Source organism: Echeneis naucrates, chromosome 16, assembly GCF_900963305.1.
Source record: "Echeneis naucrates chromosome 16, fEcheNa1.1, whole genome shotgun sequence".
NCBI classification, from domain to species: domain Eukaryota; kingdom Metazoa; phylum Chordata; class Actinopteri; order Carangiformes; family Echeneidae; genus Echeneis; species Echeneis naucrates.
In genome coordinates this window covers 5877917-5892668 of record NC_042526.1, presented here as the reverse complement: position 1 = coordinate 5892668, position 14752 = coordinate 5877917, and the positions used below count along the sequence as shown (strand labels likewise).

The following is a 14752-nucleotide window of genomic DNA, read 5'->3' as shown; positions in this document are numbered from 1 at the left end:
TCATTAGAGGAATTATGAGACAATGTTTAACAAAGGTTTGTGCAAATACTATTAATTGTTGTAATCATACGCTACATTTGGGCATTTCCTAATGTTATGGGAATAAAACACACGCACACACAGATTCTTGTGTACACACATTGTAGTGGTCACAGAGTAATATGTGGGCTCTACAATCCAGATTAACGTGTTAATGAATAAGATCTGACATCTGTTTAGGCTAAAGAAGGCTGAACTTCAGTAAAAAGAGAGTTATATTGGGGCCAACATCAGCTATAACAACTGTATATAACAGCAGAAAATGTTAAAGAGAAGCCATTGTAAATTTGTGCAAACTGCACATGAATAAACATCAGGTGCTGCACTTGTTTGCAAATTCAGGAACTTGATACAACATGGTTATTACTCTAAATCTTCATCAGCAATCCACATTTCGTGTCACAGTGCTGGGAATGGGCTCTGAGTCCGAGACTGTATCACTTGGAAAATTACTTCTGTGTGAAATACAAATGACTGTTATCATATGGGCAGCACAGCGGCATGGTGGAGTTTGCATGCTCTCCCCGTGTCTGCGTGGGCTTCCTCCGGGTACTCCGCTTTCCTCCCACGGTCCAAAGACATCACGTTGGGGTTAATTGGTGATTCTAAATAGCCTGTAGGTCTGAGTGTGAGCGTGAGTGGTTGTTCGTCTCTCGTCGTCTCTGTGTGCTGAGACAGACAGCTGCTGCTGCTAACCCTCATGCCGGATGATAAAAGTATGTAAACAGACAACAGAAAATTAGCAATTTTCTAGAACTTACACATGACTGCTGCTGACTTTGCACACAAACAGAAACAGCAGCTTCATTTTCTGCTTGAGCAAGGAAATTGCAGACCATAATGTAGAAACTGAAACCCTTAATTATCATAGGAATTATGTGAAAAACTATTTTTTGGTAACAAACAGATCTATCTAGTTCCTTTCACACAAACACACAGAGGGAGAACCACACTTAACCTTCTTCCACAGGATACAATTAAAACAACACTCAATCTCACGTACACAGTAATTAACATCTCAGCAGCTCATTACATGTCATTATTTAGAGAGTGTCCATTGACCTTCCTCACTACAAAACTGGCTGTGTGTGTGGTCATTGTTCAGATTGATTGGGACTGTTTCTACCTGTAGCATCACCAGTGGCCACAATAAGGGTTGAGCAACAATGGGGCCGATGACACTGAATATTTTGTCATCTGCAGTTAGGCAACAGAAAATGACAAACATGAATAATGTAAACATGATAAAATGAGACATTACTGTATTCACCAAAGCATAGTACTATTATTGTTAATGAGTCCCAAAAATAGGTACCAATTTTGCATTTGTTTCACCAGTAATAGTTTTTAGTTTCCACCATCTTCAGACAATCGGCAAACATAATGGTTGCCAGAGGAATATGCTGATTAACTACTTGGACTTATTTAGAATGTACTTAACTAATAATATGAGTCTGTTAGAGGGAATTGTCAAGAAGAATGACTTTAAATACAATATATGAGTTCCAAGAAGTACACACAACTGTATGTGGTACTGTTGATGATAGACACACTCTTTAATTCTACCAGGTGGTGGTTTACGTAGACCAACTAAAGACTTGAATGTATTCTTAGGAAACACTTAATAATAGATGGAGGCCTAATTTTTGTTTCTGATCTTGAAGTGGTTGAATAAAGTTGGCAATTTATTATGGTTATTAAAGTACCCATTCATGTCACTAGCAATGCCGCAACAACGCATTTTAAAAAGGACTACCTGATTCTGGTTGGCAACATATTGATTTTCTACATGAATACTAGAAAACGTGACAGACCGGACCTGAGTGGGCTTCTTCCACATCTGTCTTGTCAAAAATAAAAAAAAAATAAAAAAAATAAGGATCTCATTCCTTTTTGTAGTTGACTGACTGTAGTTCTTGTTTTTGTAATATAATTAGAGTATGAGCGAGAACGCTGTTGCTGTTCAGTTGCATCAGTGTCCCCGTTGCTCGCCTCAACATTTTTGGAGAGAGGAAAAAGATGGAAAAGATTCAGAAGGTTGGGCAAAACAAGAGAAGAATTAAAAAGAAAAAGAGATGGATAAAAGTGCGACAGACAAAGGGAGGCTGGAGCTAGGAGAGTTGTATGGCTGCTCCCCACGGGGAGAGACTGAGAAATGTTTTGCGTCTTGCAATGTTTTTTCCTGTGACGTCCGCACATCTTTCAATGTGCCTACGACTGCACTGTCAACATGCTTATTACACTGAGCAGGGGACACATATTTTCTATCAATACATCTCTCATGAGGCAGTCAGAAAACAAAATAAGCTATTAAGCCATATTAAGAATGGCCTATTGGTTTGCAGTTTATTTAAAGGCTAAGTGTTATTACTCCCAACTCCGATGAATCAGTAGACAGAGTTCAGCTCTTCCTCCGTGCATCTGCTGAGAACTGATCATCTCAAAGATTAATCATATTACGACGTACAGTTGAAGACAGGGTCTGCAAACGTTCTAATATAAATACTCCTGTCATAAATTACACAGTCAGGATTAATAGAACAGCAGTGATGATAGAAGGTTTTTCATCATGATAATAAAGGAAGCAGCAGGGATGGGGATTTCACAAACACTTCTCGTTGTTGCAAACGTCTGGTTTATTCAACATCTTTTGTGCTGCTCTGTTATTCTGATAACTATGTGGGCTGCTTGTTTAATGTCCTGCTATGGAGGAACTATGAGATCGGCAGATGCAACACAGGAAAAGGTACAAAACCACTCACCCTAAACATCTGACAACTGCGACAGACTGTGACCAACAATAAACAAACTCTAATCATCTGGTTGTCTGTTTTTTTTTTTTTTTTGCCTGATATCCTAGGAAGCAGTGACATGGCTGTTTTTATTTTTTTTTTTTTTTTTGACAGTTTGGGTTGTTTTTCATGATCTCATTTTAAAGGTTTGTGTGTGTGTGTGTGTGTGTGTGTTTGGGTTTGAGGGCCATCCTGCAGGCACTGGTGTTCTCAGGAAGCATAGCATGACATGTTGGGGACAAGTCAGAGGAGTCTGCATAAGTCTAGTGTCTCATGGATGGCTCAGTGCCCAGGGCACAGCATCACCTCTCCAATTAGGACAGCGAGAAAGCAAGCATCCTTCTACATCACTCTACACACAGCTGTAAGCTCCTGATCTTCAACAAAATCATCCCTGAAAGTTTGGAGTTTGGAAACTTTCAATGAGAGGACGTGCATTTATTTCATGGTGAGTGTGAGTGGTGACTGCTAGAGGGGTTAACTCACTCAAGCATATTTAATCATGACTCCAGCTGCCAAGACTATGTTGATTTGGCCAGTTATCCACAAAAGAAAGAAAAATATACCAATTAGGACTCGAGCTTTTTTACCAGTGATACAGTGAGTCATTTTAGTCGGGCTGTTTTTTCAGGACGGGGTATTTGTGACATTAAGTCTGTGTGTGAGAAAATGATAGTGTGAGGCAGAGTTTCTGCTTAATGAGTCAGCCAGAGGGTTTTTTAAAGTTTGACTCTATCACATTGCCTGTAATCGGATCTCATCAGAGCAAAACACACTCACCAACCAAGTCGTGAGAGAGAGAAGGAGACTATGCTCATTTCAGCCGAAGTCAATGAGGGAATAATGAGTTTAAACCACACGGGGATCTGTGTTTATCACGCCACCTACTTGACATTGTGGAGTCAAGGACTAATGTGCATTAAATCCCTGAAGAATCACATGAGTGGCTGGACAATGCTGCTCATCCTGCATGCATCATTGGAAGATTTAAGTCCAAGTCATCATGTGTCGTTGCGGTGTGATTGCTTTTGGCTTGAACAGCTCTAAACCTCTAACCTAACAGATCCTTGTTGCTTTCATCACTTAAATAGGTAGGAACGAGATGTGATATGATATATGTATTCGTTTAGAAAATAATTTGAAAACGTGAGACGATAAAGAAAAGTGTGCGCAAGATGTTTCCTTAAATAGCCTTATTCTGCTGGAGGCAGCCACATGCCACTGCCCTGCAAGGACGCAACAATACTAATTCAGACAAACGACCCTTTGGGAATTTCTGTTTAATGTGATTCTTTGTGTGTGGCTTTGGTACACACAAATGCAGTTGGTAAAAACAAAGTGGCCATTCAAATGTGAGAGGAACGAGAGAGAAAGAGAGAGAGGGGGGAGGGGCGTGTCAGAACACAGAAAAAAAAAAAAAAAGTTAAGTCATAATGATTTTAATTTACATGTAAGAAAACTGCAGATAAAGTAGGCCTGACTGTCTTAATCCAATAATACAGAGCTGACTGAGACAAAAAGGCTTCTACATGCTGTAAACTACCTAATCTCACACATACGGAAAGTCAAAACACATAAATGCTTAAATTGAAGAAATGATTTAGTTTGTGTTTGGAAAGGACTGTCAGTGACACAATTCCATTCTTGGATTTTGGAGGGCACACACAGTCCAATAAGGCCAAAAAAATAAATAAATAAATAAAAAAATCACTACTTCTGATTCCTTCAGCTTTAGTCAATGTCAGGCTACTTAAACAACTGCAGAATTATCTATGTGTACTTCATATCAGCCAAATATAATGTATTGTCATAATATTTTCAGCTCTAACATGTTGAATTTTATTTACCCGACACCTGATGCACAGACATCTTCATTTCCTTAACGGACACATGCACAAACACAATCTGGTTCACATATACTAAACACACACACACTTGCACACACCCACACCTGTCAGGTTACACAACAGCAGAAATGAATGGTGATAGATGGGTTCCATTTGTCAGGTCCTCTCTCTTGCGCTGGTCTATTGAGGTGACATGCTGTCCTGACTGACAACCAGTTCAACAAGGTCAAAGACAAATTCATGAATGACTAACCCACATCCATAAATAACTACAAGTTACCAGGGCAGAGCCTCAGAGACGGGCTGAGAAATTTGCTCAAAATTAATTTTTCCATTTAAAAGAGAACACCGACTTTTTATTCGATTTAATGTGACCTTTTCTGGACCAGTTGGGTAAGTGAAGAATCAATCTGATATATACTTCCTATTAAATGCTGGACAGAAAGCAAGCTTCTTTAAAGCATCGTCTAGTGAAACAGGGGAAACGTGGGTCATATTAGGGTCACAAATTCAAAAGTGATCAAAACACACGCAGATAAATTAAATAACGGACATCAGTGACATTTTCAAAATGTCTTACGTAAAAAACATCCTCTTCACAGTACAATGATTCATTTCAGTGCCTGAGAATGACAAATGGCATTGTCACCGTTAGCCATGACAGAACGGGGACATTCACTCCTCCACACTCTTGTGTTGCAACCGTTTAACATGCCAACACCTCTACTGCAAATTTCTCTGATGCTTAGAAGTCACATCTGGCAAAACATAACAACCTCCTCAGTCGAAAAGGTAATGGCAAAATATTTTGGCCAAAAATATTTAAGCTTCTCAGAAAATTTGCAGGCAAAAAATAAACAAATAAAATAAATTATCCGGACAAACACTCCCTCTGTGGCATGTTTCTCATGTTCCATTTTTTTTAATCATTCTGGGAAAGTAATGAAATAAGCTCATCTGCTAATGAAGCACCTCTCACCTACCTGACTCTGTCTGACTTGTTAATTAAACTTCTGTGTTATGGATTTCATTAAGCACACTTGACATTGGAAGTAAGCTGAACACTTTTCTGTGTGGTGTAGGATATGTAAATGTAATTGGCTGCGTTGCAGACTATTTGTCTTTGTGTGCAAGTGTGTGTGTGTGTGCGTTTGTTACGTTACACATGATTCACCCAGCTGCAGTGCTGCCTGAGTGTTAAAGATAAGGGTGAGTGGCAGTCGTCATATCCACCAGTCAGTGAGTACATTACTATGACAGTCAACTGGATCAAAGTCAGAAGAAAATGCAGCGCACGTATTCAGAGTGCAGTGCTAAAGCCTCGAATAGCACTTCAACAAATTAAGACTACTGTTTGTCTTCAAATTTTCTCACACCTACACTAACTTCAAAGTGGTTACTGACCAGAATCACAAATTTAGAACCATTTAGAGTCTAAAGACAAAAACTTTAGACTCTAAATGGTTATTGCAACACATGCAGAGCTTGAGTCCATTTCTGATAAAGTAAAAGCAGGTTGAGAGAGAACAGTCAACCACCACAAAGTGAACCTTGGGACTCAAATGGAGAGGAAGATGAAGAAGAAGAGAAGGTCAGCAAAAAAAGAAAGAAAGAAATGGGAGCATAATAAAAAAAAAAAAAAAAAAAAAAAAGCAATGCACAAATGAAAATGTAAATGTTAAACTAGAATTTAATGTGGTTGTTATGCCCGAGGCTTATTTGGATTTTGAACAGTGCAACAGAGCAAACTGTACATGCTAACGTTGGTCTAATTTTTGAGAAAATCTTTGGTCTAATTAATCGGAAACAAAAATGTGCTTGCTTGACTGCGGATTTACAGAAGCAGCAAGCACAAGCTGCATACAGGACAGGAAGTCAAAATTAAATAATTGTTTTTGTGTGAAAATCATAGTCATAGTGTCATAGTCACTAAACTTATTTTATTTTTCATGAGCTTCAGTGATTTTTATATAATTTTAAACTTTGCATTTCATGCCTGCATATGCCAGTTTGCTTACACAGCCAACACACAAAAAAAAATATCGGTATCAGTTATCACCACAATTAGTTGTAAAATATCAGCATATTGATTATTGGAAAAAAATCCAATATTGAGCAGTGAAGCAGGACATCCTCTGTTATGCTGTCTTCCACAGCTTTATCCATCAAGAAGTGCTGTTGGCAAACCTAAAACAACACAGATCTGCAGAAAGTCAAGCATTTGGTTGCACAAAATCAACTTCATCCTTGCCAGAGCCCTGAATTAGCCTCAAATCCATGAATTCCCTTCAAGCAAACAGAGAGAAGCTCTGTGATTCCCGAAGTGGTTGCTGAAGTTGGCATTCTCAGCAGATGCCACCTGCCACCTGAATTTGTTGATTCTCCAGCTCCAGGGAAGGTAATCACACCCATGTAAACAAGGAAAAAATAAAGTGATGCTTTATATATTTATTTAATGTCAGAGCCCTTACAAAGTTACAGCAAAGGGAATGGTTTTTTAATGTTCCAATTTTATCGATGCAGCTAAGGTACTTTGTGCAGTCACATCTCTTCGAAACAAAGCCAGCATAACTGAAGAGAAGCCGGTGGCACTTCTCATAAGTCAAGATCCAGAACATATTTAAGATTTTAACAATGCTGCTTCTGTGTGTGTCTTTAAGTCTGAAGCGAGATTCGAAGATGGGCAGGACTACAAGCAGCTTTGGACATCAATGAGAATTTATGCCAGATATCTGTGTGTTCTCTCACCCCAGAAATGACAAGTCAGGAGAGCTTTGTCATCACTGGGTTCCATAACTATGGAGCTGAAGTCCAATTAGTTCTGCAAAAATGAACTTGGTATGAGCCCAGAGCTAGTATAGTCTGATTTGGTGATATCTGACAGTGAGTCACCATCTGTGAGGCAGCACAGACAGAAGGTGATGTCCCTTGTTGGACCGGCCAGTGCACATGAACTAACTGTTATTGTTTTGTTTTGTTTTGTTTTTTTCTATGAATATTACCTCAAGAAAAAAAATGGGACCGGCCTGACCCAATCTGTACCTGTACCATTCGCATTTGATCAAGGTTGGGCAGCAAACATAAAGAAGAAGTACATTTTTCAGCTTTTTCTTCTTGGTTAAATTCCTATAACTCTAACATTAACAGTGTGAAGAAAAAGTGAAAAAAAATTAATACATATTTTAATTTGGATCGTTTTTTTATTCCCTTTAATGGTTTAATTACATTTTTCTACATTAAAAATTCTAAAGAATTATGGAAAGAGGATTCCACTTTCATTGCTTTAGTTATTCAAAGGATACACAAGCATGCTATATCACTCACCATTGGCAACACTTATCAAGGCGACTGCCACTATTTTAAATACTCGATGTGAACAACTAGCTGGACAACCCAGGCGAGGAACGTCTCAATGCTGAACACGAGTGTTTCTGCACTGACAGCCAGCTTGTGACTTTATGAGGCAATAAGTTGCTAGACAAGAGTGGGTTCAATTGTTCTTGTCTGGGTGAATAAAAGTAGAGTGAAAGTTCATTTCTCAACATCACAGACAATGAATTAGCCCCTGACTGAGCCCACAGTTGTTAAATAATTCCTGTCACGCTTCCATTGTCTGCTCTGTCCAACCCCTCCTGAAGAGGTTATCGCGGACAAATTGAAATTGCTTTCACCACTTGAGCACCAACGGTTTTAAGGCTGACCGCAGGGTCAACGCTAGCTATCAAGAGTCCCATCTCTTCCTCTGTTTATGGTCTGGTAAGCTCTCACTGGCTCCCACAAACAGCATGTTAAATAACAATTGGGGCTCTCTGCCTGCTGAGTCACAAAGGGCAACGGAAGACAAGAGCTGAGCATGTTGGAAGATTGAATATAAAAAATATATATAAATGCAAAGAATATAAACCAGCAGAGGCCACAAATTAAAATCCATTGAGAGCCAGGACTGACTGTGAATGGCTGAATTGGCTGGAACTGATTTACCAGCTCACGCCAGTAGAGGAGGATATTGTTCAACTTTTTATCTCTAAAATGAACTGGTTTATCAAAGTTCATTTTCTAAATTATAAATAGCTTCAATTTAAATAATTTACTCTCATGGTGTAATAGATGTAAGCAATTTTCCTTTAATCTGCATTTCTACAGCCCACTTTAATTGCACCAAGAGTGATGTTGTAGCCCGAGGTTGCACTTGCCTTTGAATATCTTCCCTCCCCTTAGCCTCCCAATCTCTGTATCATAAGGCCAGGCCTGTTAATGTGGCACCCCGGGGCAGCAACTGGAAGTCACAGCAAAGTCGTAGCTCTGAGTCAGCTCAGTCCAGAGACAGACTGAAATGTTGAACAAATTAAGAAATCATCATGATAACATCATAACTTTGTCATTGCGGTGACAACGGGAGATATTTAGGCCCAAGATGATGTAACACAATTATTTCTTTGCAAGTACTGCGGAGGGAACAGGTTCGGCCCACACACCACACTCATTGCAGTCACACACCCACACCAGCCTTCCCTATATTCTGAGTCGAAACACATACACAAATGTACCATACATGGAGACACCAAGAAACAAGTATGAAACCAAGCCAGCAGGTTAGGAGACAATAAAATCTGGCTTGGAGCTGCCCCAAACAAAGAAAAGGCCTGATTCAAGTTACATCAAAGCATTTCAGAACAATGCAACAATGCATTGCCAGTTGCATTTTGTAGGGAAAGCTGTGTGGAAGGTTGGACACCACATGAATCAAAGCAATATGCCGGATTTCATCTGAGGCACACTGAATGTCCTCAGGAAACACGTTGCTTATCACTGAAATATGGAATACAGAGGACGTGATAGCTTCAACTGTAAGGAAATAGGGAACAAAACAAATAACAAATTATAACATGTAGAAATCATCAGCATTACAGCTGCACAGACAAAGTGATAGTCTGTTTCGCCTAATCTGCCAGTTTGTGTTTGTGCGTCTCTCATAGGAAGTAGAAAATTATGTCACCAAGTGGGGACAGGTGTTGCTGGGGCAGCAGCAGGGTCATAGGTGACATTTGTATGACACACAGATTTCAGCAGTCTTAGATTTTCTGACTGAAAACCAGAGAACGGTGCTGCGAAAAGGACAGAAACGAGATCACGGCATTAAAGAGCCTCAAAAATAGTCCCATATTTGGAAGACATGCTCGGGGAGAGGAAGCCACTTAACATAGAGATGACCCTGATCTGCTGGAGAGACTTAGCAATGGAGGGATGGAGGAAGGAGTGGACAGTTGGCATGAAGGGCTGTTGAGCTATTTTTGTCCTGACCCCACCATCCCCCATCATACCCGCACTCTATGAAACACGATCTCTGGCTCGTTATCTGAGAGGGAGGGGCGGGGGGGCGGTTGATGTGAAATGGTGGTCATGCAGAGTTGAAGTAACTGGGGTTAAAACGGGCAAACTTGTTTATGAAGATTTGATCCCAGGCTGTGGGATATATATACATATATATATATATATATATATATATATATAGAGAGAGAGACCAAATCATTGCAAAGACAAGAAAATTCCAAGATAAAGATGATTATTACTCGTGTTCACACACAGACTCTAAACTTTCATCTAAAACCTAAAGTCCAACAAATAGGTCTGCAATATTTTTCCTCATCATAAAAAAAAAACATTTGCATCCTCACACATCAATCAACTTAAAGTCAAACAGTTATGATAGTTAACAGTGAGTTCAACGAATTCAGCTCTGCATCATCAGAGCATAACATGATGCCATCATTCTGTTTCACTTCATAGGTTGTTCTCTAACAAAAACTTGATTGATTGAATAAATGCCAGCGCATTTGCAAAAGCAATCAACTGAAGTGTCTGTTACATTAAAAGAGTGCACTGACCGATAGAAAAGATCACCCTATGATGAGTGACCCTGAAAATTATGTTGGATGGGCTGCTTCCTTCTGCATTTGCAGACATAACAGACAGACAGACAGACACACACACACACACACACATACACACTGTACTACAGAATCTGATATTGGTCTCCTTAATCTTAGCCTTCATCTCCTCTCCAATTCTCCCTTACCCAGCACTGAGACCTCATCTACTTCCTCCTTATAAAACACCCACACACACACTCCTAAAACACACCCCACTCAAGCTCAGAATAGACTGATATGACATGCATTACAGTACTAATATATCCATAGAAAATTTTTTTGCCTTGCACTTTCTTACATAATCCAATATCTATGATAGCATTATTTTCATCATTCTTTGAGCTCGGCTATTACCAGTGTACAGTGGAATGTGTTTTGCTGTGCAGGCACAATGATGCAAGAGCAAACCTTCCATAAAGATTAAAGCAAATGAAAGTGAGGTAACAGGGAGAAAGTGGACATTAGAGTTAATGCATTTTCAAATCAGCAGTTTGCCATTTAAGCTTTTCCAATGGCCCCCTCTCTTGGTAAAAATTAGGAGGTGAAACATTCGGGATCTAAACTGCTGACACACAGAATGGGCTTGCTGGATGTGTAATTTCTGCCCTGAGATAATTTGTGATTACTGCATGTATAAGTAAAGTATTACTTTTGTTGTCTTTGAGGTAAAGCTGGTTACCTGATAGTCTATGCTGCTTGGTGCTCACTCTGTTGGTGTTTTGGACCGAGCAGCAGAGGTGGAGCATGGCGAACATGGTGAGGATCATCACCACACTCTGGAGCAGCAAGGTCAGCTCAAATTGCTTCCCTATCCTGAAAGGATGTAACCAAAACATTAGTCATGTATTTATATCTAAAGGAACTTACCCAAGATATGACACATATAATAATAAATTAACATGTAATTTATAATTAAAAGTGAAAATATTAACAGCAAATGAAAAAGAAAAAAAAAACAACCCCACACTGTTGAAAGAATAGACTGTACTATTTTATTTGACTGGTTTTATTAGAGGAATTTCACTAATAGCTATTAAGAGCACAGATAAAGTTCCTGAAATTATAAATGCTCTAACAAAATTCCATTAGGAAGCTATTATATCCCTTTGCTGGTCCCGCTCTTGAATGAAATTACTTTTGCTCCATAAAGTGTAAGCTCTTTATTAAAGGAAAGCTTCATAGCAATCAGCATTTGCCCCTGACTGGCTACTCAATCTCATTTTACTCTCTGATTTAATTGCTGCTCCATTCATCTCTGACAAAGAGAGTAATCTTCGTGACCACAAACCTCAGGGAAATGAAAAAAAAAATTAATTCAATCATTAAAAAAATCACCCAAAAAATTTTAAGAAAGAAAAACACGTAATCACCCTCACCAGAAGAAAATGCGCAGGATGTTGGCAATGAGCAGCACCAGGCAGACTCTGGTAGAGAAGCCTTCGATGTTGCTGCTCCTCTGGATCTCCTGGTACTGTGGCACGTAAGGCAGGGCCCCTCCAAACACCATGACGCAGGAAGCCAGCCAGGACAACAGTGTCCACGATCCCTCCATGTCCTCCTCCTGCAGAACCACCTCTGCATCCATCACAATGTGAGAAGCTCAGGGGCGTCCAAGGGGCCTAAGGGTTGCACCGTGAGAGCAAAAAGTCACAGGATCAATCTGCAAGCACTGACCTCTGTTCTGGAACGTCCAGGTCTGTACAAAACCAATCAGCACTAAAACTTGAAGAGAGCCACTTTTAACATTATGAGTAACTCCCGAGCTTTACTCTTACAAGTTAACACATCTGCTGCAGAAGATAAACAATAACTTTTGGTATTCTTCCTCTTCTTATTATTATTGGATGCACAGTACCAAAAATTCAGTACGAAAGCTCTCGAATTTAACTTCTTTCCAAATTTGACAGTTCAATTATCTGCACACAGACATCTGTAATTGTTTTTAGTTTGAGCAGTACCATATTTCCTTTCTTCTGCTTTTTGTTACAGTCAACCAACCAGTTATCTGAAAGTCCAAAACAGCATTTCCCTTTCCGCCCTCTTAGTCTGTCAGTAGATGAAAGTTGGGGCATTATTGCTTTATCCATTTAAGAAAATATAGAACAAACTTTTAGAATGCTCAAAAATTGCTTCTTTGCCTTCTAAAAATAATAGCATCTCATTCTTCAAAAAAAATGTCAAAATCTGCACACAGCCAGTATCAGTGAAGTGAATAAAGATGCCATTTGATCAGTAAATTATTATTCTGTGAGGATATTTTTTAGCTGTGCGGAACACACAAGGGTAGCTGCTTTTCATGCTAAAAACTGCTTTTTAAAGCAGGACCCAGATGTATCTTTCACAAATTAGTGGACGAATAGTGGGATGGGTATGACAGCTGTGAAAGTGAGATATGATACAGACAAGGAAAGTGTAAAAAGCTGGTAGCCAGTGAAGACACAGATAACAGACAGGTATGTGGATCATTGCTGGGTAACCAGGGTGGTACATGTCACTATTAGCTGCCACAGAATGAAGATAAAAAGTCAAAATGTAAGTCACCTCCTACTAACCGACTTCTATCAGACCGTAACTACACTCTGAGTGAACACACTCACACAGACACAAACATTACCCTGGTTTTCTGTCTTGCGTTACAACTAATTCAGGTACTTGCCAAGTATGCCAAGTATTAGCAAGCATTCTTGACGGGATTATGATATAGATTACTTAGTAGACAATGATACTCATTACCTTGTGCTGCATAACAACGTACAATTGGGTACAATTATTCTAAGACTGATAAAGAGCTGCTTGGAAACTGCAGGTGAGCGTGTTCATGCAAGAGCCAGCGTGTACACTGTACACATGTACACAAAGGCGGGACACACATTCTGTGCAAACAATGAGAAACAGGAAGTTTGTGGGGTGTTCTTCTTGTGTGACTCCTCTTATGGCTGTGTGATAATAATTGCATAACTCAACAGCGCTATTTTCAATACCCAACCTAAAACTGAAAGGCCAGCAACACCATCTACACCTTCTTTGTTTGTGTGTTTGGCAACCCGTCAGTTGGCAAACCACTGTGTCAAACTTGATCGAAACTTCTCACCAGAAAAATCCTCTGGGAATTATTTTGTGTTACAGGCTGGACATGATTGCTGACAGCAGGCTATTATAACTGAGCATCTGATGTATCCTCACATGGAGTCATCCAGAAGATTAACAGCCTCATAACTCACGAGACAACTGATATTTCACATTATTTAGTTGTGAGTAACGACATGAGGGCATCCTCACTTTTTAAGTACACCAACCTCAGTGACATTCAGTTATTTACAAACCTTAAAGGCATTTCTAAAGTCAAAAGATGCCCTTATTCATGGTCCATAAAAGACGTTTTTACCATTTAATTTTAGGTTAAACATTACTCAGAAAATGAACAATATCAGGCCACTCCAGCCATTTTCTTTGGCTGTCTGTGAGTTGGGAGAGCTGCTGTAACAGATGAAGCTGTGTTATGTAAGCAGAGCAGTTTCATGGGGTTGGGGGAAACATGCCTGAACTTTCAGACATCACTTTTCAGGCTACTGGACACTGCAGGAAAATGTCACTGTTGCAAATGTATACAAAGAGTTTAATGAGTGTCATGCTGAATTGAACACAGAGAGCCAGAACTTGGAACGTAAGCTAATAATAATAATAATAATTATTATTATTATTTAAAAAAAAAAAAAAAAAAAAGCACATTCACAACACGAACACTGTCCCACGGTTCCGATAGAAACTTTAAACATTTCACAGGTAAATGTGCAGCTTAAAACTTTACTTACCGGTTAGAATGATTCACTTTCGCCCTCCTCCTCCACCTCCGGGATTGTTAGTGTTGGTTTCTGCGGAAAAACGCACCGGGTCGCTCCTGGAAGCTCCAACTATCAAATCTCAACATGTTCATGAGGAGGGAGGAGGAGAAACACACTGCTGGGTGCAGTGGACCTGCAGAGTCATGTAGTCCGCTCCACCGGAGCTACACTTCGGCTGAATAAAGTTTGGGCTGCTCCTGAGGACGAAACAATAAACTACAGACCAACTTTACACGCTCCTCGTTTAAAACTCCATGTTCCACATTCCTCAGCGACTCACGACTCAGATCTCGCGAGAGTTG

The 14752-nt window shown here is 39.6% G+C and overlaps 1 protein-coding gene across 1 annotated transcript in view; it reads right to left on the bottom strand.

Annotated features, from left to right (window-relative positions):
• Nucleotides 1–14705, bottom strand: part of LOC115056575 (PQ-loop repeat-containing protein 1) — a 37396-nt gene extending 22691 nt beyond the window's left edge. Inside the window, exons 1-3 of the mRNA XM_029523110.1 lie at nt 14421–14705; nt 11985–12227; nt 11288–11421 (exon numbers count right to left, since the gene is read on the bottom strand). Of these exons, the coding sequence (XP_029378970.1) occupies nt 11288–11421; nt 11985–12193 (343 nt within the window). The 5' untranslated portion in view covers nt 12194–12227; nt 14421–14705. The remainder of the gene's footprint in view (nt 1–11287; nt 11422–11984; nt 12228–14420) is intronic.
• Between the last annotated feature and the right edge of the window lie 47 nt (nt 14706–14752).